Below are 27873 nucleotides of genomic sequence, written 5' to 3'. Positions count from 1 at the left end.
ATTTTTTATAGCCTATCATAATTTTGACTTTTTATCCTATAACTATGAGTTTTTATCTCATAACTTTAACTTTCTATCATATAATTGTGAATTTTACGACATGAATATAACTTTATTATCTCATAATTTCAATTTTTGTTTCCTTTTTTTATTACTGGCGGAAATTGGCCTCCATATAAAACACATAAAGCACAATAATGCGATTTTTTTTTCTCTCTGTCTGCAGTGCAGTCAGGGTTAAAGTGTCGGTTTTCACTGTCTATTTATTGCTAATGTGTTTTTTTTTTTTTTTTTTTTTTAAGCTTTAGTTTGGTCAGTCGTCCTTAACGCCCCTCATTGGAGACCTGCAATTGGTCAGCCCCCTGTGGTCAACTCCCTCTTCATCCTGATCTGGGACGTTAGTGTTTTGCAACCGTCGGCGTTACCAACTTCACCCGGTGAATCAATGCGAGTCTGTGGCGGAGAGGACGACGTCGAGTTGAGTTCAAACATATCGCTTCCTCTTCGGTGAAGTAGTCTCCTGAGTGTGTGGAGTCAAAGCCTGCCTATTCCTCCGCCCACTGTCAAAAAAAAGGGTAGTGACAGACAAACAGGCAGCAGGAACAGCAGCTACAGTTTCCTATCGACGGCTTCGGTTAAGGAGTGAAAAGACACTCCGGGTCCACGACGACAGACCACTGGAAAGGGATCTTCAGGACTCGACTGTTGTGAAGCTGATAACGTTAGCTTGATCAATATGGTGGTTTTGTCAGCGGTGCTGCGACCACTGGCTTCCCAGTTTCACCGAAACCTCGTCAGAAACGCCAAGAGTCTCCGGAATGTTCCACACAGGGGATGTAACCTGACGGCGTGCTCCAGCAAATATGTGCTGTCGCAGAGTAAGTATCTGTGGGTAATCCGTGTGTCTGTGTAGCTGTGTCAGGCATGTCGATATGTGTAAACAGCATCACAACACTGATGGAGGGGACGCTCTGGTCTCTGGTATTACAATACGGGCACTATGTCTACATGTGCAGGGGTTTGTTTTATTGGTATTTAAGATTGAATTTGACTCGATAATGTACAACATTTAATACCACACAGTTATGTTTTCGAATGAAAAACGTGTATGGCGACAGCTGGGAAAACATGGACCGGATCTGACTCGTCACTGGATTAGGAGTCAGCTCTTTTGTTGACTTGGATGAGAAAATAGTGATAGAGAACGAGCTCCACGTTTCTCAATCAAGACAAAAATGACAGGAGTTTTTTTTAAAGAGAGACACATTAGATTTTTTTTAATGACCAGGGCCCAGCAGCTCTTACTGACATATTTATTGTCATTGAAACAACCAATAGATGCCCTATTTGTGGATTATTTCTTTCAGTGATTTCTGTGAAAATCAGTCAGTCTCTGGGTGTGCTCAAACATCATTGTGTTGTTACCACAGACTGATGAAATCAAAGCTGTCCCTTTATTCTGCCCCACAAAAACAAAAGTGCAGGGACTACACAAACAGTGAAACTCAGACAAATGGCTCTGAAGTTTTTGGTTCATCCAGACAAATTTGTTGTTGTTAGAGCAATATTAATGCATTCATTTGATTTTCTTTCCTACAGTATATTCTGTTTTTATGGATAAAAACCATCACCATAATTTGACCTTTGACCCCAAAATCACAGATACAGTACTTTGCAGTAGAAAACTTGTGACACCTATAGGTGTTCCAAAGGTGAAGTGCTGTATCTACCACACGTTAGTTTTTCTTCTTTCTTCAGTTCTGTCAGAACAAACTTTTCTCACCCCTATTTAGAATTTTTTTTAATACTTTACTTCTCACTCACACCAGTCACATTCTCTCTTTGTACAGTGTGTTTTCTTGCTGTACTGAAGTATACAAGTAAGCATTTGTTGTACAGAATGTTTCATTGGGTTTAAGATAAGCTGCATTCACCTGGCATGTTAAATTTCAAGCTGGCACGAGTCAAAAAGACGACCTGATCTGCTTGTTTCTTAAAGATATTACTCATTAAAACTCAACCCCTTATTTCAGGAAACATTACATAAAGATTTTTCTTATCCCAGTTTATTCATTATAAGATGATCAGGTCATACTATTTGCTTGTGCTACCTTAAAAAAGGTGCTTATCAGGACGTCAGGCAAATTTAGCCAACATTTCAGTGTTTCTTTTGTTGGAAATGAGACAGGCATTGGTTTAGTTTGAAGTTGTGTTGTGTTTTAGCTAGGGCTAGACTGATTATTGGCCGGGCCTACTATCGGGGCCAGCATTTGGCATTTTGACACATATCAGCATCAGCCTTTTTTTAATCCTACAGCTATTAAGAAACAAATTTAAAACTGTGTTGTTGCAGCTCCGATGCAGCTGCTCCGCTGTCTGCAGTCACTACTCAGTCCCCAGCACTGTTCCACCCACAGTACCATCTGATTGGTTACAAGCAGAGCCATGGCTTGGGAGTCAGCCAATCAGCAGTGTAGTTATTACAGTTATTGTAGTAACATTGAAATTTTGGAAACTTTATTTACTGTAGAAAAGTTTTGCTATTTATTTTTTTATGTATTAATTTAACTTTATAAAACATGCTGCTAAGCCTGGGAGCTATTTAATAAACATACGCTTGAAGGCATTTGAATGGAGTTAAGTGTTGAAATTTGTATTATTCAAAATTTTGACACCAATATTTGCACTTTGACTGCAAATTAATATCGGCTTCAAATGTCGGATATCGGCCTCCTTGACCATAAATTAGGGATGCACGATATTATCGGCACAATATCGGTATTGGCTGATAAAAGCTTAAAAATGCGTTTATCTGTATCTGCAGATATGAAAATTTCTGCCGATAGGCACAGCCGATAAGGCGCTATTCAGTTAGGATTATTATTACTTTCCATCTGAAAAATAAGCTCCTTAAATAAAATGTAGCACTTCATTTATTTGCACTGCAGAGCTCTGTGTCTGTCACCAGGTTGTTACAGTAGCTCTAAAATAATCAAATGCAACTTGGTTATGTTTAAAAATACATTGTACATTTAAAGTTCATGTGATCTAAAGAAATTATTTTTCTGTATTTCAATACTGAATGTTCTGAGTTTGAAAAAAATAATACATTTCTTATTTATGGTAAAATCAAATGTTTTTTGTCTTGTTTTATGTGTGTTTCTTAAACAAATAAGACTGTCACAATAAGAGTAACATATAAATTCCAGTACAGGATAGACTTAACTTTCTTTACAGTGAAAAAAACAAACAAACTTGTGATTATCGGTATTGGTATCGGCCAAAAGGGGTTTCGAAATATGGGCATATCGGATATCGGCAAAAATCCAATATCGTGCACCCCTACTATAAATACTCAGTATCGCCTGGAAAAATCCATATCGGTCTATCTCTAGTTTTAGCTTATTTATCCAATCACAATTAACATCCCCATTACTCCCAGTACATGCAGTTACTGCAAATTTGACACCCTTTATTTAAGAAAAAGCACATAGTTTGTCGTCAGATGATAAAGTAGATGTCACACATGATATTTCTAGTCTTAGTTCAGTTTTGAATAAATGTGTAGTTACTGCGTTTTGCCTTTGGAGGGCAGATTTGTGTCTTGATACCAGATGATCAGTGGTCAGTTATCTACAGTGGTGAATGTGGCAGCAAACTCAGCTTCTGACCGAGGAAATCACATGCTCACCTGAAGTATGGCAAGCATAAAACAAAGAGTGATCTATGATCCCTTAGCTGTGTAGGAGCCTGTTGAAACTGACATCCGAAGGATTAGTATGTTTAGACACATTGTTGAGAGCTGAAGGTAATGTTACGCCTTTCAAGTTGGGATTCCTTTAAAGACACAGACACAGTGAAAAAACATGAATCCAAAGATTATTTGCTTTTAAATGATTTATGTGTATTGGTTTTTTAAAAAGATAGTCCCACTCTGTCAGTTATTGTTTCACAGTGATGAGTTCTTCTCTGCCTGTTGGTGTAGTAAACATTAAACTGTCCTTATTCAGCTCCTCTTCTCTGCGCTCTGTGGTTTGTAGAAGGCACTACATACTACCTACTGCTTTTGCTTGTAGTATGTAGTCTAACTGTTCTGTTGGGTCTGTTTTGTAGCATACTACTCTGGTTTACAGTTTCAAAAGTGGAGCTACAGATGATGTTTTTTTTTGCCTTTATTATAAATGTACAAAACAGTCTATGGGCAGTTCTCGGCCTTTTAGTTATTTTGTTAATCATATCAAACAGAATCATCATACTTGATTTCTAATCCTACACCAAAGTTATATCCTTCACTGAAAATAAATCTGAAAGGAATTTTAACTTCTACAGCTGATGTAAAAACCACTTCTATTTAATGCACGTATGGTTTAAAAAGTGAATTAGTAGTTTATATGGGCTTTAATGAATTTGTAGAAGTAATCACCTCTTTTACAGCTGGAAGTGACAAGATTTACTCGTGTTTCTACGTCTGTGAGATGTAGGCATTTTAACTACAACACAACACTAATGTTATAATGTTAGTGTTGTGTTGTAGTTGTAATGCCGACTCATTCCAGTAGATGGCGGTATAGACAATACCCGCATAGACAAAGAGCGTCAGGGCCATGCATTGTGGGAAACAGTATGCCAGGTAGACTGGTCTGTTGCATACTGAAAAATTTTCCTGGATCAGTAGGACATCAGGGGATTTTTAGTATACTGCAGATTTTGCAAGTTTTCACCATATACTGTATAAAACATGGACGTAGTCTCGCCGACGTCACCGGTCTGTTTCTGAAACGGAAGAGGGAGCACATTGGCTTTCGCGGCCATATTGGTAGTGGCAAGGGCTTCGCCTGCAGCCATAGGGCGCCGGCCGTCACGTGACCCTCAGCTGTTCCTCTTATTGGGGGAGCTTGCAATCTCATTATCCTCTGAACGTTAGAAAAAAATTCACCCACGTACAGTGGGAGCTGGTAGTAAAATTAGCGACTCAGACAGGAGACATTTTTTGAACCAGGCTGTAAATAGGTTCATTTCTGCTTTGAAAACAGCTTTTTTTTGGCTTGGTGTGTATGTGACTTCTGGAGCCAGCCTCAAGCAAACACTCCACAAACAGCAGATTTTAGCACTTCCGCATTGTCTCATATTCTTAGACCGGAGGTTGCCACTTGGTTTTTCGCATACCAACTACTACATACTGAATTTCAGCCAAAATAGTAGGCACTGCTGGTGTAGTAGGCGGTTTGGAAAACAGCCAGTGTAATAGTGGAGCAGGTTGGATAGATAGGGGCATGGCAATGGAGTGCTTTGTGGGTCGGGAGGGGGACTTTGAAGGGGAGGTTTTGGAGGACAGGGGTGATGTGATCTTGTGAGCATGTGGGTGAGCAGGCGGACAGCAGAGTTCTGGATTTATCAAAATTTGTTTTGAACTTTTTGAGACGAACCATACAGAATGCTAAAGCGCTAGTCAAGTTTGGATCAATGTGTGAAGTAGTATTTAGCGGTAGAAAAGGAGTGTTATGGGCTAAGACAGGCAATATTTCAAAGGTGAGGTGTCTGTTAAGAATGGGCCCAAGGTTCCTGAAGTGTGTGGAGGGGCTCAGAGAGGAGTTGTGCAGGTCGAGGCACAAGTTGTTGATGGTTTTGGTTAGGGATTCTGAATCAACAATAACCACATAGGGATGTAATAAAACAGTCAACCCATAGTACCAGTAACAATATAGGATTTATGTTATGAAAAATAAATTGTTCTCAGTGTTACAAAAAGATTCACAGCCAAAAAAAATTGCACATTTTCTTGTGTATTCAGTCACTCCTCAAAGAATTGATTCTTGTGTTTGACATAACTGGTATCATCTTTAGAATTGGGACGACTTTTAGAGTTTACATTATATCTATTGTATTACAGCCCAATAAATAGTGCAGAGTTTGCCTTTGAAATTAGTGTCCCTAATGAAAAATGACTCCCATCCACATTCAGGGTAGGTGAATATATCAAACAATGAAATATATTAAACTCACTCTTCCTAACACTGTGTGTTTATGAAGCAGCTGACAGCTCTCAGTGGATCATTCAAACTGTAACATAAAGAGTGTGTACTTTCCTGACATGAAAAACCTGTAACATGCTTTTTTTTATGGATTTTGAACCTGCCAGACAGGTCTCAACAACTTACCACCACACCCTTTAAGCTGCTCTTGTTTACCATCTCGTGCAAACTTTAGCCCCACAGAGTCCAGACTGGAAAGACTGGGAATCACGTGTATGTAAGGAAGCACAGGGCTTTCCCAGCTTAGTCAAACAACATGTAAGAAATAGGTAGAAAAAGACTGAATTGGAATTATAGCAACCTGGTCCACTGTCTCATTAGTCTCAGAGGTATTTTTCACTCTGCTGAGGTTGAAGTGCTGTAACCATAGTGAGCTGATTGTTCGAAGCTGAAGAACTCTGTCCTACTTTTGTCACATTGCTGAAACTTACATGTAAGATCTCTTAACAAACTGATCCTGATGTCAGATAAAATATTTCTGTTTATCAGCACTGTGTTTTCTTTTTTAAAACAAGTGCTCTATATAAGAGAACAAACAAACCCCTGGAGCTAGTACCAGGAGGTTTGTGTGTTTTGTGCCTGATAATCCTTCCTCACCTTGGGCTTAGTGTGTATTGACAGGGAACAGTAGGGATGGAACAGTTCACAAAAGCCATGGTTCGGTTCTTATCACTGTTTTATGGTCATGGTTTTCAGTTCGGTTCGGTGTACATTGTTGTTTTTAGCATCTTTATTTTTACCATACCATATTTTTACCAATCCACCCTGAACAGATTATTTTTAATCAATTCTGTCATGTATAGTCCTGAAAAAGTTGAAAGAATGAGTCTGTTTCCCATTTCAAACATCATGAAAGCTGAGTGAAACATTGCTAGTTTCAACACGCCAACACCTCAGTAGGGCTGCAGCTATCGAATATTTTAGTATTCAAGTATAATACTGAAAATTCCATCGATTAATAGAGTAATCAGATAAAACACATTTGTTTAGTTGGAGGGCAGTTATTTTTCAATTGAAAATTTGTTTCAAGCAAGTGTAAAATAAAGTAATTTTGCTGCTTGTGGAGAAGCGGCTGATGCAGATCAATATATGCTTTCATATCAGTCTCCAAACTCCAGAAAAGAAGCTAGATTTGTTGCCAGTCGTTATTTTGAAAAAGAGGTAGCTTAAGGGGTCTGAAAACTCTCTAAATATAGCGTCAGCTCTATTTGAGATACCACTCTTTGATCTTTTTTAAAATTAAATGATTCCTCGTGGCGGAGAAAATTCCTCCAGCATTTTTTGTAATCGAGTACCTTGAATCATTTAAGTAATGGTTTCAGCTCTACTCCTCAGTAAGGAAAGTCTCTATTGGCTGTCCCAGAAGTCACTAAAAGTCACTAAATGACACTGCTGTTTAATTTGCAGAAATATGCATTAGCATGTAATTGTCATGGACTCTGTAGGAGAGAGAAATAATGTGGGAGAGACAGAAATCAGGTAAAACACATCATAAATGTGTTTACAACTACTAATTAACTTTCCTTTGTCCATTCTTGTTTTTTTTTATGTGTAAATATCAACCCTCCTCCTTTATCTGGGCTGGGGACCAGCAGAAGTGACCATAATGAGACACACACTTGCGTGATTATTGAGGAGATCAACACACGCTTTAACCTCAGATTCTCCAAACTCCAGAAAAGTCACAAGAGTTGTCGTCTTTAAAAAACTCATCAGAGAGGCCTGAAAAGTCATTAAATGTAGCAACAAAGTCTCTAAGTTGAAAACACTCAGTCGTGGTTTTATCCTCCACTTTCTTACTGCTTTCGTCAGAGCTCACACTGAATCTACAGAGCTCCGTGACACAACGCCACAGGTTGTTAACATGTATTGTCTTGTGCCATGTTCCATATGGTGGAACATGTGTTTACCCATCCTTGCAGTGACAGGGTTTGTGCACGCGAGGGCGCTCGTTTGAGAGGGGTCAGTCGGATGTCAAGTCCTGTTTGTGGTTGGCGTCGTGCCGTGGTGGAATAAAGTTGTCGGAACCAAATGAACGTCGTGTTTATTTGCAGTTAACACAGGTAAACCCTCTGACTCTGTCTTCTCCGCTCATCATGTAAACAACACACACACTTCCCCTCAACTATTCCACTGTATCCTTCGCCTTGTGTCTGATCGGAGCTGTAAACTGAAGAAAAAAGAAAAACATGAATCGTATGGAGCACATGCGCCCCGAACCCAGTGAGGAAAACACATTTAACATTCCATCCCTAAAAAAAAAAAAGTTTCTATTTTTCCAGATGTTTTTAAAGAAATAGTGAGAAAGTCATATAGATAGCTTTTCAATAAAGTAAATCTCTCTCAAGTACGTTACACTGTGTCACTAGAAATTCAAGGTGCTGAGGACTCACTCTAAGAGTCGATGGTGTTTATCTGGGATAAAGACTCAGTCCCATTAGCACCATTTACCTGTGAATGAATTCATGTTTTCCTGGGAAAATCCGACCCAACCACAGATACTAAGAAATGGATAACCTCATTTTGAATCATGGATTAGTTACAGGCAGATATATAAACATGAGACTATTTTAAGATCATTTATTAATTAATCACAGGGCCTTTTAGAGAACAATAAGATTTTATTGCATTTTTCATGTTATTGTTTTCTTTAGTGACCTCTGAAACATTCTCTCTACTGCGTACTCAGTGGGATACTTGGGCCCCATTTACATGACAATGTTTCATCTAAAAACACAAAAACGCAGTGAAAAAAATCGGAGTTTACACGGAAACACTGAGGGACTGAAAACGCTGTAGTAAGCATGCCAGACCTGTAGTTGGCGCTATAACTGTCTTGTCCAGAAGCAGCTTTTGATAGAGCTCCACTGAAGTAGATTTGAGCTGATCATATGGTGTATTGGTGAATTCTAAGTAAAAAAGTGGAGCAACAGATTTTGCACATTTTGTTGAAAGACAGTCAGCAGATTCAGCAGATTGAGCAGCACAAGGACAACATGGTAGTTCACGATGATCTTACCAACGGTACTCTTGTCCTGTTGTATGCACTCACGCAAAGCGGAGTGTGACGTCAGCATTACCACTGAAAACGCCGGCTTGCTGTTTGTGGGCAGCATTTCAGAAAAATCCCACTCTGGAGGCTGTTCTCAAACGTTGGTGTTTTAGGTCGGCTGAATCGCCGTTTCTGTGTAAACACGAAGCTGAACAAACACAACAAAACTTTTGCGTTTTACCCTAAAACCGTTGTTTTTTTAAATGACCCCTTAGTTTAACTAAGAAATATAGCAGGTGCAGATGTTTATTTGGGTGTTTTTGATATTTAAAAAAAAATAAAAATCTGCTTTTAATCAGAGAGGACAGGACAGTGGACAGAGCAGGAAACAAGGTGAGAGTGGGGAGTGACATGCGTGCACAGGCGGAGGGTTGAAATAGACACGAGCCCAGACCAACCTCATGGGGCATGACCTAGACCAGGCTATATCTGCGCCCTGTATGTGCTGTTTTAAAGGGGATTCTTAACAGCAGTATGGAGACAGAATGGCTTAAAATTTGTACATCAATTTGAAAGCATTTTTTACACCTGTAAGACAATCATCTCTAAAAGTCGACACTATTCTGTACAAGTAATTGGCCTCCAATGGTTTCAGGCTTCTCAAACTAGAATCCCACACGTCAAAGTTCCTGCTCCTGCCACCTTGGTTAAATGTAGAGATTTTTCTTTTTTAAATTTGATCAATGATAGGAATCCTGTTCATTCTTCTTGTTTGAATGACTATTTTGATCTTACATAGATATCAATAAAAAATATAATCACCAATATTATGTATTATTTTCATCCTGCATTAAGCTCTTTAAAATTTGGTTTAATTTTAACACTTTAGCTCCCTAATGGCTGGCTGAGCAGAGCTGCTGCTAACACCACATCCCTTCATTCCCAGACAAGCATTTCAGGTTCAGCAGAATACATTCCTGCGCTGTTTGCAAGCAGACACTGATGAGGCTGTGGGAGAGTTCAATGATGAGAGATGTCCTGTCGCTGACGAGGCTCAAATGCTTCCTCTCTCTGTTGTTTGACTATTTAAGCTTCTAACCTTATGTGGGACGACTCACATCACCAACACACAATATGAAGGGTTATTATTTTAAAACGAGTCGAGTGCAGAATGACTTGAAAGCCTGGGCTAAGTGGCATACCCTACGCTGTCATTAGCATAACATTGCCTGACGTGCACCTTCTCCAAAATATAACTAAATGTGATTGGTCTGCTGATCTGTACCGTGCTCCCTGTATTAACAACATTTACAGACTCAGCACACATTGGTCATGGGCCATATAGTTCATCTCTTCTGACTGCAGGAGTACTGCAGATCAACACATCGTTGATACATTCACGCCAGTATAGGTTCATCACACAGGTTACATGGTACAGAGGGGAGGTAGAGTTGGAAGTTGTTGTAATGTCTCCTTTACATCATTTTCTTCTTCTCTCAAAGACAGGTTAGCCTTTAATGTAGTTTTTTGGGGACACAGTAACAAAAAAAAAAATTTTTATATATACATATATATATATATATATATATATATATATATATATATATATATATATATATATATATATATATATATATATATATATATATATATTTGTGATGAACATTTTTTTGACATTTTGTATATTTAGTACAATAATTTTAGCAATTATTTAGCAATTTTACACCAAACAGAAGAATATATATATATATATATATATATATATATATATATATATATATATATATATATATATATATATATATATACCAAAAGTTAGTAAGAAAAGGGTAAGGGAAAAAGAAAAAAATAAGACTTCTTAAACAAAAAGGAAAAAGAACAAAACAATAAGTTATTTAACAAAAGTTAAAATCAAACTTGGCAACAATGGACACACCAGTATGACATGGTACAGGTGAACAGATTTCTTATCTATATAGGCCCTGGTGAGAGGGGTAACCAAAAATCTTTTGCTGATTAAATTTTAAAAGCTTCACCAATCTTTCACACCTCAGTTTGCAGCATTAATGCTGCACAGATATTGTTTCCCCTTAAGATTATAGAATTCTATTCTATTTATAAGTTCAAATGATAAACCCTTCAGAGCAGCTAGTCTATAAATCAATTTTTGTAATAGACAGTTAACAACTACATGTCTGTTCCTTGTTTAACAGACATCAGATGTTTAACTCAAGACCATAATAATTTGCTTTAGCACAGTCCATGTATCGATATCACAGTATTTATAACACTTTCCTCAACTTTTTGTTGCTTGATTCTGAAGAAAAACTTGACAGGTTGTCCCTGTGTGGATTAATTATTTGGAGGGTGTATCCCCTTGCCTCAACACAGTGACGTTTTGGCTGTATCTTCCAGCATCATGCAGTTTCAGATGGACTTAGACCTTTGGGTCATAAGTAAAAAGAAGGGGATTTTCACCAAAAGAGGGTTTGGCCCCCTCAGTCTCCAGACGTCTCTCCAGTTAAGCTTGTGTGGGATGAATTAGATTGAGGAGTCATAAAAATGTGTCTCACAAATCAGCAGTGTCTTATTAGTGAATTTAAGAAAGCTTGTAAGGTAATTCCTGGTACATACCTGACAACACTTGTTGAACTAGTGCTTTGTAAATGCCATGCTGCTGTTCAAGCGTGAGGAGGTTATTTTGAAGAATGCAAAGTCTGAGCAAGAAACACTGAAATATCTGACAATTATAGAAAATTGTAAAAGTGATAAGTTAATCTTTACACAATAGTCATGTTTATTTTGATGTAAAGAAAATTATATGTATTTATATTTATAAAACTAAATTTGGTTCTTTTTAATAAAATAGAAATAAAAGAAACACTCTCCTCTAGTGACAGTGGCACCATAGCTCCCTCTATTGGTCAGCTGACCTGGCTGGTCAGGGGTATAGTGGGTCTCTTTCTACATGATTGGAGTTTTTTTGTTTTTTTCCCTTCCAAAAGATTTTCTTTATTGTTCAGTTGAGTTGTAGAGATTAAATAGGTCAGATTACAGGAAGAAATATTTTTCATATTTTTTTTTCCATCTAATTTTTTACATCACAAAAACATGACGTTTTTATAGGGATGTTGAGACATTTTAACATCTTTTCTTCTCTCCTCTTCACACCTCATAACTGCTCAAACTCCATTTCTGCCCCCACACCTGAAAGTGGCCACAAAAACAACCTTTACTGACAAGTGGGGAATTGTTGACTTTCGTTTAGTATTTTGACCTGAAATGCTGATCTCTGTTACCTGGGTGCCAAAAGTCTCGGTACAATCTTTCATCTAAGTTGAGCTCTCTGACCAGTGCATTAAGAGCAGGAGCAGCAGCGCCCCCTTGTGGGAGATTGAAATCAGATTAAAAATGAAGGTCACTTCATTGTCGGACCAGTTCAGCCTGGCTCCAAGTGGAAACTTTTGCTCTGCACTGGATGACTGAAGAGAGGAAAAAACAAGTTGCTGATGTCATTTCTGGTTGCCCTGGTGCATTTTCTGTAAATGAGTGTTTTTCCCGTAAGTCTCGGTCAAATTGACTTTATATTTTTTTAACTAACAGATTTTATAAATGCAGAAACTGTCTTTTGCTCTCCAGATGAAATGAATGAAAGAGAAGTGTCAGGGGAAAGAGTGAGAGCTGTTTCAGGTGATTCAGAGTCGTGTCTGTTGACAGACTTTGGCACGAGCTGGCAGGTTGACCAGTCAGAGGTCTTGGTCTGCTTTCCCCGCTGTGGGAGGGAGCTGGGGGCGTGCCAAGACATTCCGCGTGTCACTAACTGTACAGCCAGCCCTCTTTACTTAGTTTTGCAATCCCCTTTAAAGAAAAAAGAGTAAGAGCAAGAGGAAGTAGTGCTCAGTTATTCCTTTTCCATTCAGGTTTTTTTTTTCAGACAGCTTAAGGAAGAAGAAGGAGTGTGTGCCAGTCTTTGTAGCTCTGAAACTTATTTTAGTTTAATTCAGTCTATGAGATAGCTCTGATTTATTTTTGCTTCAAAATGGACTTTCAAAAAATGCAGGAAGCAGCAGCATACAACATGAAAAGTAGGTTTTTATCTGAGCTTTAATAGGTAGTAGACTTTGTTCACCCTGTTCTACTTTATCCTGTATATCTGACCCTCTCTTCTTTCTCCTTCTCTCCTGTCCTCAGTGCATCCCATGTGGCAGGGACCTCTTGCGGTGCCAGGGGGTGATCGGCAGTCTCCCATTGATATCGTTATGCGTAAGAGTGTCTTTGATTCAGAGCTGAAGCCTCTGTTAACCAGCTACGACCCACAGACCTGCCAACAAATCTGGAACAACGGTTACTCCTTCCTGGTTGAGTATGACGACACCACAGACAAATCAAGTGAGTGTTGGTGTATGAGACGTTATGGGAACAAATGATCTGTGCTTATTATTAGCATTAGCTGCCCTACAGAGAATGAGGAAGTAGATGTTTTTCAGTATGTTTGTGTGTATGTGTGTGTGTGTGTGTGTGTGGGGTGTACTGTGTTTGGTCAAAGCTCATTTCAAGCTTGTTTTTCAGTATCATGCTTCAATTCTCAACATTTTTCTAGTTGAACAAGTTAAATGAGTCTATGTACTACTTAAAGTTAATGTGGAGCTACTGTAGCATCACGGCACCTTAAACCCTCACTGACTTCAAACCCCAGCTGCAACCTCTAGTCATCCAATCACGTGCATCCACATTCAGTTTAGCCAATAGGGCTTCTGCACAGGTGGGTTGGGCATGTGGACGTGTGGCTTCACGCCAATCATTGTCCCAGGTTGAGCGTCCAATGAGAAGTCTAGGGGATGTGACAGTGGTGCTTCACCTGTGGAGAGGAGGTAATCAGAATAGTGTCTGTTTCATGTATTTAAAGTTGGCTTCGAGAAACAGATCTAAAATCAAAACCTTTGAAAAGGTTTTATGAAAAATGACATACTTTTTTTACATAAACAAAACGAAAGCAGAATGTGTAAAAATACATATTCACAAAACTTGTATTTATCATAAAGATGAATTTATCACTACATAAACTCATTGATTGAGATGTCCTCTTTGAACAAAAAATCCCAAATGCCTGTCTTTCTGTTTTTGGTTGGAAAAAGTTGGCATACCCCTTTATCTCCCCTTCAACACTTAACCTGGGACAAAGAGTTGGTCTGAAGCCACATGTCCACATGCCCCAACCAGAGATGGGAGAAAAAAAACATTTCATATAAGGATCTTTTTTTTTTTTTTTTAGTTCACATTTTTTTTAACTGTATATATATATATATATATATATATATATATATATATATATATATATAAAAGATCCTTATATATATATATATATATATATATATATATATATGTATATATTTCAAATTTAGGTTGTTTATATTAGGAAAATGTTTTCTCAAGCAGGAGGAGATTGTTTTTTCTTCTGTTATCTAGTAAAGTGACGTTAGATCCCCTGAACAAATCCTGAAACAGACTCAAATTTGATTTGAATTTCTTGGGAAAATATGGCTCCTGAAAAAGTCTGAAGACATAACCATCATCATTCACTTTTTCTCTTAGTATGGTGATAAAAAGTGATAAAATCACGAAAAAACCCCAGAAATATTAAAAATAGAAATTAAAATCCATGTCTCGGGTGTCTCCTTGAAGTACTTCTTTATTGTTAGCAGCAGCTGTTTGTTACTATGACCCTGATGAAGCCATTAGCTGAAACATGTTGGTTTGGACTAAGATTTCTATTACTGAATTTTTGATATTGAAGTTTTGATGCTGAAGTTCCTTTTCTTCTCCGTACACCTTAGAAGCAGGTGAAGTTCTGCCACAATCCTCTGCAGGAACTCTGGTTTAAAAGAGTCTGTTTGAGGCTGGATCCAGGAGCTAGTAAAATTACTCGTGTATCAGATCAATTTTCCCCATTGAAATGAAGTGAAGTGCCATTGATCTATTCAGGAACCCCCAAAAACACTATAAATATTATTGTAACAAATTTATAAACAAGACAACTGTACTTATAAACAAGGAATATTTTATAACAACACAATACAATAGAATGTACTGCAATAACAGGTTTTATTAAGTACAAAGTTCAGCATTTACACTTGGAGATCAGACAACTTGAAGATGCTGATGCTGCTGGAGGAGAAATTTTATTGGCTGATTTTTGTCTTTTTCTCCATACTTTCCTCGCTGTCATCTGCAGGTGTTTTCAGTAAAAACAGTCCGATGAGCTCTGTTTCATCCTCCCTTTCAGAATATTTTAAAAGGTTGACTAAAAGTCTGACAGTTTTGCAAAGTAAGTGTTAACACAAATAAGAGCAAAACACTGATGTTTCACTGTGAGCTAACTGCTCAATGTGAACCATTGAGACACATGATGCTAGGGGGATGTTGCGGCGTACACTGTGGGGTTCACTGCATTAGCAGAGGGGTATCTAAAGCAGACTCACAACCCAAATTTTAGCTCTCAGCTCAGACAAAAAAAATCATCCAAGAAACGGGTCGTACTTTGATTTTTTATTTATTCTATTTAAAGACAAAAATGAGGTCTGAATTGCTCATAACAAGTAAAAATAAAAATCTGCCAGAAGAACAAGAGAAAAGTTACTTGTATTAAAACAGTATTTTAGTCTCAAGTAACTTTTTCTGCAAAATTTTCTTGTCCCATTTGCAGATTTATTTTTTACTTGCTATTAGCAATTCGGGCTTCATTTTTTTCTGAAAATAACTCAAAACAGGACATTTTTCTGGACTGATACGTTAGATGTGGCTCATATCAAGTGTGATAAGACAATTTTTACCTAAAATAAGACAAAAACACTTAATAAGATTTTATTTTTTCATTGTGTAAACTGCCGGGCTATACCAGCACCCCAAAGTCGCCCATCCTAATGGCAAAACCAAAGTTGTTTTTGGCCAGTACTGCTGGCGATTTCTGTCCGTACAGCTCATTTCTCTGCCCTCATTTTCAGTCGGGGCACTTTTATTGACATCGTTCGTTTAGTGCCTCGTAAAAGTACAGTTGAGACCAAAAGGATTTCCCGCGCTTAAAGATTGTTTTTTTGTAAAATCTTTTTGTTTCCGTGAGTAAAAGTGAAATAATACAAGCATCCAAAATAAAACTAGGGTGTTTTAAGAATCTGTGTTAAAATTTTATTCATCTTTCTAACAGCACTTAGGACTTTTTAAAATAAATAAATAAACTTTCTAATATTTTTCATCCCAGCTGTATTTTCATTCTGAAAATGGTTGGAATGATTCAGTTTCCATCGGACATATTTGTTGTTTTATTCAGGACTTTTTGGCCCCAGGTCTTTTAAAGAAAATTTTTTTGATTCTCCTGACAGTTTTAACATTTTTAGAAACCACTGTTAAAGTGTGTTTTCTTCCCTCTCCCTGCTGCAGCTCTGAAAGGGGGCCCCCTTCAAGACCAGTTCAGGCTGTGCCAGTTTCACTTCCACTGGGGTGAGTGCAACGCCTGGGGCTCAGAGCACACCCTGGACAGGAGGCTATTCCCTGCAGAGGTACCCTATATCTGCTTTAACACTTTCTGATGAGGTCATGTGTTAATGGGTCTGTCAGGAAAATCTATGAGCTGCTATGTAGAATAGAATAGAATAGAATAGAATAGAATAGAATAGAATAGAATAGAATAGAATAGAATTTACTTTAATATAAAACAAGAAGTATATTCACTGTTTTGTCATGAGCCTGTGTTGGACAGAGACTTTCAAGGTGTTGTGTTTGAAATGTGAATCTTTGTCTAAAGAACACCACAGTTACAGAACGTCTCCTCCCTGTAAGACCAGCATTGTGTTAGTAAGTATCTTTATCTCTTCCTGGAGGAGGCTGAGTTACACTGAAGGTGCCTGTTCTCTCTGTGGGTGAGACATAAGCTGTCAATGTTTTCAAGGCTCAAAAAAGAGTTTTCCTGTTGTCCTCCTGACTCCAACACACTCATTTAACAACAAGCTTTACCTGTTCAACATGTTTGCCTTCATCCTCTACCAAACCCTCCATTGTTGCTTATGGAAAGTATCCACTGAGTATAAATTCACATCCTTGTGTGAAAAATGTTTCCTGCTTTAATATACAGGTGTGAGCACCCACTGCTTCTGCCCTCACAGACAGAGTCCTCCTCACTCACAGCTGTTTCTCAGCTGCAGCCAGAGCAGGAGACTGCATACAGATAAATCATGCTTATACTTGTGTCTTTCTGGTCAGTTTAGCTGGTCACAAGCCTGGGTACAGAAGGATTGATATTTTGACATGAAAAAACAAGAATCAGCCAAAGAAAGTTCATTTCTAGTTCTTAACACATTTGCAGTGATTACACACACTGAAAAAAAGAAAATGGTTGGACCAACTTAAATTATTGCTTCAATTGGTCACATCTAAATAAATTAAGTTATTTGAAATGAAGTTAATAAGTTCAGTCAACACAATTGATAAAGTCAAATTAACTTAAAAATTTGATTGTTCTCAAATCAACATGTTGCGTCAGTCCAGCTTAAGGTTTTCAGTTGTTTCAACTCAATAATTTGCAAAACCTCAAAGTAAAACCTGAAGAGGTGTTTTTATACTTAATTGCACTGTAAAAATGTGACAAGTGGAGCTCACTTAAAAGGATCTAGGAAAACAATTGCACCAAAAAGGTTAGTAAATATAACTAATAGTCTAAAATTGAGTTTACTTTATGTCTACTTGTAAAGTTTACGTTACAGCCTGTTGAATTGACTCATTTCAAGCCGTGAGTGAGGAGGGGGTGCAGTGGATATCAGACCCCGCTGTACATTAATGTTAACCTGCCAAGAGCACAAGCTTTCTGTGCTCCACATGGCATGGACCTGCTGTCTGTCGGGGGGGACTTGGATCCTGCCCACAGCGCCAAAAGAACCAAAGGCTGGTTAAATGACCGTGATATCTGTTAATGTAAATGACCAAGAATCAGCTGCTCTAACTTTTTTTATTAACCACCAAAGTTACATATGAATGCTCTGTTTAACTTTTCTTTGAGTGGTTTTTGAGAATGTACTTTGGTATGATTTGAGACATTGGCAGAAAATGGCTTAGATCATGATTCATTTCAGTGACATGTTTAATACATAGTTAGATGAAACTTTGGGGCCTGACAGTTGGCCCCCGACCCTGACTGTGGACATGCCTGGTTTACACACACCCACACAGACAGACTTACAGCGTGTGTGTTCTGCCCTCAGCTTCATTTGGTCCACTGGAACTCCAACAAGTACAGTTTGTTTGAGGAGGCAGTGATGGAGGAGAATGGACTGGCTGTGATCGGCGTTTTTCTGAAGGTATGTCCCAAACGCATGAGCAGAAGAAATAAAAACCATGTTTTCAAACAAAAATAACTTAGAACACTACCTTATCTATTGAGACCCTAGAAATAGAATAACAGTGTGTAACTAATCAGGGTTCCTAAGTACACATATTCATAATTAACCGTCCTGTCACAGCGTTTGTGGTTCAGGGTGAACTGATTCTGAGTTTTGAAATTTACTGGGCTTTTTCCCCCAGCCTAAAATAGGGCTTAAGTTGGTTGTCCGGATCTAGAAAACCTAGTTATAACAGTATAACTGATGTCCAGTGTGGGAACATCAAACCCTGTGAAGTTTTGACAGAAACTCTAACTGTCATCCAAATGTAACCGTTTTTATTTGCAGGTTGGAAAAAGACACGAAGGGCTCCAGAAACTGGTTGATGCTCTTCCTGCTATAAGACACAAGGTAAGTTTCTGTAGACACACACCTCATGTCTCCTTTTTTTAAGGGAGCTATGATGGTTTATGAAAAAAGGTGCCAAGTTGAAGCTCAATTTGAATTACTACTATTACTTTCATTCAAAACTGCTTAAATTCGAGTCCCTGTGAGGACTTAATCTGTGATCTTGTTATTCATGAATTAAAATGAGATTTTCAGCACCAGAATGTGTTACTTGTAAATGTTCTTTCCCAATATCTGTGGTTGGGTGGACTTTCCCAGGAGAACTCAAATTCATTTATGGCACATTTACCAAAAGTCTCTATGACAACACCACGCCAGCTGACAGAGTTCAGCAACGAGAAGAGAGATCTGTGTTTTTGTAGTGATGGTGGACACTGGAGCCTAACTGTCAGACAGAAAAAGGACAGAAGAGCAGAAGAAAGATAAAAAGGAGAGAGATAGAGCACAAGCTAAATGCTAAACTGTTTGTGCTAATGCTGATTCCAACCCACAGTCAGCAGTTATTCTGCAGTGGTCTGTTCAAACTTGAGAGTCTATCAATGAAATGAAGAGTGAGGTTACGTTAGCTCTGATTGGTAGATGACTGGCAGGACAGAACCAGGATTCACTAATGTTACATGTTACTGAGGAACATTAATCAGACAGTCTGTTAACCTTCTGGACACTGAACTACAAACTGAGTTTACAAAGTTTAATTAGTGTCACCTTTCGAACAATAACTCCATGTAACTACAAATAAATACATAACCTTGTCGCTTTGCATCCTGGGAAAAGTTGTCTTGAACAAAGAAAAGCAGAAACAAATGTACACCTTGGCAAGAGTTGCATCTTAATGACAGTGTGGGCTAGTGCTTATGGGAAGCTGAGTCTCTAATGTTGAAAAATACACATTGACTTACTTAAGGTGTCACCATATTTAACACCAGGGCTGGGTTGGTATTTTAGCCCATTGTGAGGAAATGGAAACAAATGAATGATAGAGAATAAAAACACAGTCAGTGACACAAATGAAAAACCTCCAGATTTATTTGAAAAGCACAAAATGTTTTTAAATGTTAATTTATGACAGTGGTTGGTGATAACTGAAATATTTGGGGTAAACTGCTAAGAAAACAAGAATAAAAGTTCATTATGGCTGCCATGCCCTTATGACATCACAGGAATATGGCTGACGTGGGAATATGTTGTTTCACAGAGGCTGAGAGGTTACTGCCATTTTCCTTACTGATACCAACAACCTCAACAGCAACTAAATCCATAGCTCAGTCTTTTCTAAGAGTGTGTGTGTGTGTGTGTGTGTGTGTGTGTGTGTGTGTGTGTGTGTGTGTGTGTGTGTGTGTGTGTGTGTGTGTGTGTGTGTGTGTGTGTGTGTGTGTGTCTGTAGGACAGTGTAGTGGAGTTCACCAGATTCGACCCTGCCTGTCTGCTGCCCTCTAACATTGATGACTACTGGACATACCACGGCTCTCTGACAACACCTCCTCTGACAGAGTCCGTCACCTGGATCGTCATGAAGCAGCACATAGAAGTCAGCCATGACCAGGTGTGTTTGTGTGTTTGTTTGTTTTCATGACTGTCTCTAATTTAGTTCTTCATTTTCAAACTTTGTTTGGACCTCAGCGTTGTTGAAGTGTGGGTTATTTTCAAGTTCAAGCTCTAATCCTCCATTATTAGTCATCACAACATGAGGGCAATCTTTAGAAACTATGTATTGTTTGACATTGTGTTGTTTTTGAAGGGTTGAGCAAAATCTGAGTGAGCTGATCGTCTAACTTCTCAATGACCTCGAGTGTAAAAAAAAAAAAAAGAAAAAAAAAGCTGTGCAGCTGAACTCTGTTGTAACCACTGGGGGGCTCCTGGTGACCTAATGTAACCTCTTCTTCAGTGTTTCTCTTCATACACACATAATTAAAATTTTAAGGACAGATGAAAAACTGCCGGAATTAACATTTTGCACAGTTGGATCTTTAATGGTTTCTTAGGGTTTCAAGATGCTAAAATAAGAAATGGGAGACAAAAGCAACAGTTATATTGAAAGAGCCTGTCTACCAGCTGATTAAAAGTTTAAGAGCACTGCTCAGTAAAACCTTAAATACATATAAGAGTTTGATAAAAAGGACTCTTCACTTCTAAAGTTTGTTTCGGCATCCTTGATGTGAGTGTTTCCAGGAGGCTGTGTGAACGTTGCTCCAAGTGATGAGGATGTCTTCATGGAGGATGATCCACTGTCTGGACCTGATGTCCATTTCTGTAAACGTCCCTCTCCATCCATCCCCAAATGTTGTCAGAGTGATTTAGATCAGGGGAACATCAGGATGGTCTAAAGAGTGAGCTGATTCCTCTGGAAGAAGTCCTTTGTCAGGCGCCCATTGTGACCTGCAGCGTTGTCCTGTTGAAAAACCCAGTCATTCCCACACAGACCAGGGCCCTCAGTCATGAAGGAGGCCCCCTGCAACATCTCCACAGAGCCAGCCGCCGTTTGACGCCCCTGACCAACCTGAAGCTCCATTGGTCCATTGAAGGAAAAAGCCCCAGATCATGATGGCGCCCCCTCCACTGTGCCGCTGTGAAAACATCTCCAGTGGGATCTCCTGGTCATGTCAGTAACGTTGAAGCCATCAGGACGTCAAGGTTCAGTTTTTTCTCCTTAGAGAATCAAACTTTCTTCACCTTTCAGTGTCACATGTTGGCTGCTCCCTGAAAAAGTCCCAACGGCGAGTTTATGGCGTTGAAGGAGACGAGGACTTTGAAGACATGTTTTCTTCTTACAGCTCTTTTCTCTCAGACATCGTCTGATGGTTGTTGGGCTGCAGTCGGCTCCAGTAACAGCCTTAAACTGGGTCGAGGATCCTCTCGTGTCTTGACAAACAGCCAATCAGATCCTCTGGCTCAGCTCTGGTGAAATATTTTTGGGTCTACCTCTGGACTTTTTTGCTCCAACCTCAGTATAGATGGCGTGTTGTGAGAGGCCTTGCTGATGCAGCATAACAGTCCGACCACGTTCACAGACAGAAAGCTTTTTAGCCTCTGCCATCAGGAGGTCACTACAGAGTGAATACCTGACAAAAAATCACTGAATCAACATTTTAGAGCAGATTTTGTCAGGGGTCTTGAACTTTTGATCAGCTGATGAACAGACTATTTTACTTTAATTGTTTTCAACAAATTTCTGACTCATTTTTTAGTCTCGCTCTTACTTCTTTTATTTTGTACTTTGAGGCTCCGTTTCAAACCATCTTAAGATCCAAAAGGGCAAAATGTAAATTTGTGTAGTTTTAAAAGTGGTGTTTAAATTTCAATTAGCCATGTATGAATGTCGTAGAAGACTGATTTTTCAGGCAGGTCCAGGAAACCTGCATGCTTGAGTGTTTCTGAGGTTGAAGCCAGGCCGTCTCTAACGCTGTCCTCTCATTTCCCCTCCTCAGCTGGCCGTTTTTCGGAGCCTTCTTTTCACCTCGGCTGAAGAGGAAGTACAGAAGAGTATGGTCAACAACTTCCGCGTGCAGCAGCCTCTCCGTGGTCGCACTGTTCGCTCCTCCTTCTCTCCCTTCCTACAGGAGGCGCAATCTGCTGAAGAGGACAAGCACAGCCACTAGGCTCTGGATCCAGTCCACGTTTCCCCCTTCCACAGCAACAAGCACAATGACCAGACGACATCAGTACCAGTGGTACTTTTTATTCTGCAGTAAATCTTTCTGTTTTCTGACTCTGAACTTTTAGTCTGTCACCTACATACATTCTGATTTTGGGGCAAACAGGTGGCAAAGAAAACATGGTCATGTCTTTGTGTTTGTTATGATTAGGGCTGAAAATGAAGAGGAGGGATCCTGGGGCCAAAACTCTACAGTTATCTACGGGAAAGAGTCTGAAGTGTCAGAGCTCTGTTTTTAATGCATTTTTTTTTTTGTGGAAAAGTGAGAATTTTAGTGACTTGACGTCCAGAATCTGTAATTTTTAAGTAAAACACTAGGTCAGTAACTCTGTTATTGTTTTTAGTTTGTCAAAGCATTGTCTTTAAATGTTGAGCTGACATTGAGTTGGTTGCAGAGTAGAAAGTACAAACATCATTCATCACACACACACATATACAAACACACACACCTGCCTGTGTTTAATCATTACATTTATGGCACAGCATTCTGAGATTACAGTCCAGCTCTGGAGACTGCACATTGAGACTTTGATCCCACTCTGAGGAGTTTTTCTCCTGGGGATGAAAGACACTTTAACAGCAATACCTCTTTGTAGCCGACCGAAGCAGAAACAATAAATATCAGACCAGAAGTGCCTTTGTTTACTGTATCCACAGGAAAGACTCACAGGGAAAGGTTTCGTTTCACGTTAAAGCTTCAGGACATTTCACATCAGAAAACACTACAGACGTGCCGAGTTCCTCCTCTGTAGCTTTTCATCAAAAAAACAAAACGGTTTTATTTTTATCTCAGATCCTCCAGAGCTGTGAAAACATCCTCGTAGATTTTAAGAGATTTTAGGAGTCTGGCTCTTCAGGGGACACTTCCTCTGATTTGATGTAGAGTTGTATGAGATGCTTGTAACTTGTAAGTGTAACAGCCACAACAGATGCTAGTGAGCTCAGCCTCTTTGATTGAAAAACCATGGGGTGGGCAGCACGTAACCTAGGCGACAGTTTTCTGCAGACAGGACCTAAGCCAAGACACAAGCGCTCATCTCAGCTCGAAGGGTTTTATTTTTTATTTTTTGAGTGAATTGCTAGATAAAAGTTCCCAGTCCACTGGTAAAAACTGAAATCTTAGTAAGGTTTTTTATTTTATTCTATTTTTTTAACTAAAAATTATCTTATGATACTTGATATTAGGCAAATTCAACTGACATGGCCAGAATTATGTTTTATTTCAAGATATTTCAAGACAAAAAAATGAAGTCTGATTTTCTGCAAGAAGTAAAAGAAATCTGCTGATGGGATAAGAAAAAATGTGCTTATCAAGGTTCTTGAAATTAAAATAATCTCTGAATACAAGAAACTTTTTCTTACCCCATTGACCCCATTGGCCTTTTTGTTTTCCCTCATTACGAGCAATTCAGACATGATTTGATCTGGTTTGTTAAATGTGGCTCATATTTAGTCCAAAACTTTTCCCCCCCTAAAAATAAGACATAAACACTTGCTTAGATTTTTTTTTTTTTTTTTTTTGCAGTCTGTCAAAGTGAGTTAAACCCGGTGGTTTCTCGTTGAGTTCATCAGTATAAAATCACCCACCCCTTCCTCAGTCATTACATCAGAGAGTCTTTTTTATCTGTTTTTGTTTTTGTTGTGTCATTACTTCTGTCATGTGAACATTATTTTTAAGAGGTTTGTGTGTTTTTAGTTTGTTACGGGGATGTTTGCTGCTCTTCAGCGTGTGAACAATCATATCCTTAAGTTACAGTTTCAAAGGATGAAAAGCCTCTAGAAAAAACCTAACTGGACAAACTATATTATAATTTTAAATAGGGTAGGGGCATGCAAAAGATTTATACATTACTGTGCTGTGGTTTCAGATATGGTGCACTGCAAAAAAAAGAAATCCAAGTAAATGTTTAAAAACTAAAACCATGTCTGAATTGCTTGTAATGAGTTAGAACAGACTGCAGATGAGTAAAGAAAAACGTTTCGTGCTTCAGGACATTATTCTGATTTCAAGAAACTTAAGAAGCATATTTTTCTCACCCCATAAGCAGATTCAGACCTATTTTGTCTACTAAAAACTCTTTCTAAAAACGACTCATAAACATTTGCTCAGGTTTCAGCTTTTTGCAGTGTAATCATTTTAAATAGAGGAACAAGCATGCAAAGATTTCTACATTACTCTGATGTGATTAAGGACATTGTGCACTGCAAGAATTGAAATTAAGCAAGTGTTAATGTCATATTTTTAGAAAAAAAAGTCGTCTATCAAGTTATTTAAAGACAAAAGTGTGGTTCGAATCATTTTTAATGATTTTTTTTTCTAATCTGGGGTGAGAGAAAAGTTTCCTGTATTAGGACTCTTTTGTAATTTCAAGAAACTTTTCTAAGCCCATTGGCAGATTTTTATACTCAGTACAAGCAATTGAGACCTCGTTTTGTCTGTAAATGACTTGAAATGAAACATGTTTCTGGACATGGAGGTTGGATGTTTCTCATACGAAGTATTGAAAGACGTTCTTACCAAAAATAAGACAAAAACACCTGCTCAGGTTTCAGTTTTTGCCATGTGGTCTGGAATTCATCTGTTTCTCACAGACCACACAGGGTTCTTGTAAAGACTCCTGAGACTACGTAAAGGAGATCTCCCATGAAGGCAGAACAGAAAGCAGACACAGCAGGACCAAATAACTATGGTAGCATCAGCTCACCAGTCGTGTCTGAAAGAAGTGTCTTTATCTCCAGCTCCTTTGACTTCTCCAACAAAAGTTTGAATGTTTAAAAGTTGTTTAGCAGATTGTCATCAGAGCCTCAGCTTTCAGTGTTCCAGGATTCAGTGTCACTATTTCCTCTTCGTTTTCAATCCAGATGAGGAATGTGTGTAATAAGCTATGCTGATACAACCTTCATTCATCCAAAGAGATTTTTTCAGCCTGTCGTCTTTGGTTCATGTTCAAATCAAAGATGAGACGACAGCACGAGAGCTGAAAGACAGAAATAATGTGCATTCATAACACATACCAATGTAACCTGTTTCTTTTTGTTTCATTCACCAATGATGCATTTAATGTCAAGTGTCTCGTGTTGCTATGGAAACATTCAACTGCCTTCATTGAACAGCTATGTTTTATGGGTGAACTGTCAAACATCACCTGCCTTAATGTTTCTTCATTCGTCTTACAAAGTGTCTTTGATGCGATGGATGTCAGAATACTCCAGAGCAAACGTTTGGTTGGATCTTTTTCGTGGCATTGTCTGGATCTCTCATACAGCATCTGACAAAAGTTTGAGATGATCCGTGATGTTTTTTACATGACACGTGTCTTTGAGGAGGTTATATCTCCTTTGTTCATTCCCTCTTCTCATGTATCACAGTGGGCCTTTCTCTGCCATGAATGTGCTTCAGATTTCTCTCATCCTGGTGTTTGTCCCACATTCTCTGCATACCTTGAGCTCGTGCTCAGTGTGATGTTTAAGCAGGTGTATGTTGCCGATGCAGTCTTTAATTCAGCTATTTATTTTTCCAATGGTCAGCCAAATTCCTGCCCAGCAGGGGTCCAGTCGGCTCCTCTGGCCCTTCAACATGCTTAGCTCCACCTGGATGGCCTCTCTGTGTAGCCGGGCAGCTTTGTGCTCCAAGAAATGTGTGATGTTATGTGTGATTCAACCCAGAAGTGTCAAATAAAAGAAATATTTTAAGGATCAAAGGTTTTATGGATGACTTTTTGATTATAATTAATGTGTAACAAAGATTGTTAACTCTGCATGTTTGAGACCATGTGACAGGAATAAACACACAGTGTTAGTAGTCATTAATTTACAATGGTTCATATGCCTCCATGCTTTAATGTTAAATGTCTTCCATGTTAAAACTGTCAGCTATTTGGTGCAATGAGCCCCTTGCACACAGTTCACTTCCATGTTGGTGTGAAGATGCTAGGGCATTTTCAGTTACCCAAAGAAATATTAGACAGTGACAATAGACAGTGTTATGATGGCAGAGTTTAAAAAAATAAGGTGGAGTTGGCTGGAGTTGTCAAAAGCAGTGGTCCCCATCCTTTTTTGCGCCAGAGACTGGTTTGATGTCAGACAATGTTTTCACGGACCGGCTCTTCTTCTGTCTCCTCACTGTTTTTTTTTAACCCTGCTTAAAGAAACTTTTCAAGGGTGTTTGTTTTTGTCCATTTTGTGGGGTTTTGGTTTCAAGAATAAGTCATAGACAGGCATGACGGAGAGAATCCAGTCATTTTGTAAAAAAAACATCATTCAGAATCAGATGAGAAATCAAACTGAAATAATGTAAGTTGTGTGGCCCAGTACAAATGGACCCACAGATCGGTACCGGTCCACGGCCCGGTAGCTCGGCTCCTGCCAGCTTCAGGTCAGTTATTCTTAGAAGTAAGTTTAATCGTGTATATACCTCTCAATTTACGTGTTTGTACTACTACTACTGATACATTGGACTGTAAAAAAAAAATGGTAAAAGCACTGGCAGCAAAGTTTCCAGACAAAAAAACGTAAAATTACAGTCAGATGCTGTAAAAACATGGAACAACATGAAAAAACTGTAAAAATACAGGAATAGATTCTACATTCAAAAAAAAAAAAAAACAGTTTTACTGTAAAATAACATAAATTCAGTCAAAACACATTCAAATCAAATTTATTTTAAGTTAATCTCTGTAATTTTATGGTATGAATTATTTATTTTTGGAAACAGTCAAATCAATCCACAGTCATTTCCTGTGAAAATACTATTTTTGCCAACAACAAGTTTGTAATGTATAGAATAAACTCCGTGCGTAAAACCAGAGAAATGTCTGCAGATTTACAGTATCAGTATGTAATTTTACAGAAAAAAATACCATTATTTTACAGATTATTCCTAATTTATTACGGTCAAACACTTTCAAAATAGTGACAATGCAAAGAGTTCTGCAGAAAAATACTGTTATTTTACAGCTAAATACTTTTTGTTGTGATGGTGTTTTGTAACCGTGAGTGAGGAGGGCACACAGAGGATATAAGACTCTGCTGATGGAGGACAAAATGACCAGTGATGGGAGGAAAGTGTGTTCTGTTTGGAGATTGTTTTTTTTTTTCAATTTGTCTCTGATAAAAAACAAAAACAAAAAAACAATTCATTACTGTTTTTTAACAGTTATTTCATTTAGTTCCTTGTTTTTACAGTGTTTGACTGTAATTTTACAGTATTTGTCTGAAAACTTTGCTGCCAGTGCTTTTACCGTTTTTTTTTTTTTTTTTTTTTTAAGTTAATTGTAACCATGAGGGAGGAGGATACAGGGTTCATCTATATACTATTATAGGTATAATACCTTAAAAAAAACACCCAGAATGTCATTTTACAGATCATTTCTGTAATTTAAGTTTTTTCTGTAATATTTTTTTTTAAAAAACAGAGAAAGTACT

General features: G+C 38.3%; 1 protein-coding gene across 2 annotated transcripts; it reads left to right on the top strand.

Annotated features, from left to right (window-relative positions):
• The first annotated feature begins 366 nt into the window (after positions 1-366).
• Positions 367-27873, top strand: ca5a (carbonic anhydrase Va). Of its 2 annotated transcripts, none has more exons than XM_074677518.1 (7): positions 367-878; positions 13216-13413; positions 16459-16577; positions 18273-18368; positions 18738-18800; positions 20182-20340; positions 22223-27873. In XM_074677518.1, exons 1-7 carry the CDS (start codon positions 737-739, stop codon positions 22391-22393), a joined length of 948 nt encoding a protein of 315 aa, XP_074533619.1. In that variant the 5' UTR covers positions 367-736; the 3' UTR covers positions 22394-27873. The 2 variants fall into 2 exon arrangements, with proteins under 2 accessions (XP_074533619.1, XP_074533620.1); XM_074677519.1 differs by lacking the exon at positions 367-878 and adding an exon at positions 12974-13109.

Source organism: Halichoeres trimaculatus, unplaced genomic scaffold (genome assembly GCF_033239565.1).
Source record: "Halichoeres trimaculatus isolate MK-OKI-2021-1 unplaced genomic scaffold, fHalTri1.1 fHalTri1_scaffold_10, whole genome shotgun sequence".
In the NCBI taxonomy this organism is placed as follows: domain Eukaryota; kingdom Metazoa; phylum Chordata; class Actinopteri; order Labriformes; family Labridae; genus Halichoeres; species Halichoeres trimaculatus.
The sequence above is the reverse complement of the archived record's forward strand: the minus strand, read 5'-3'. Positions and strand labels throughout refer to the sequence as shown.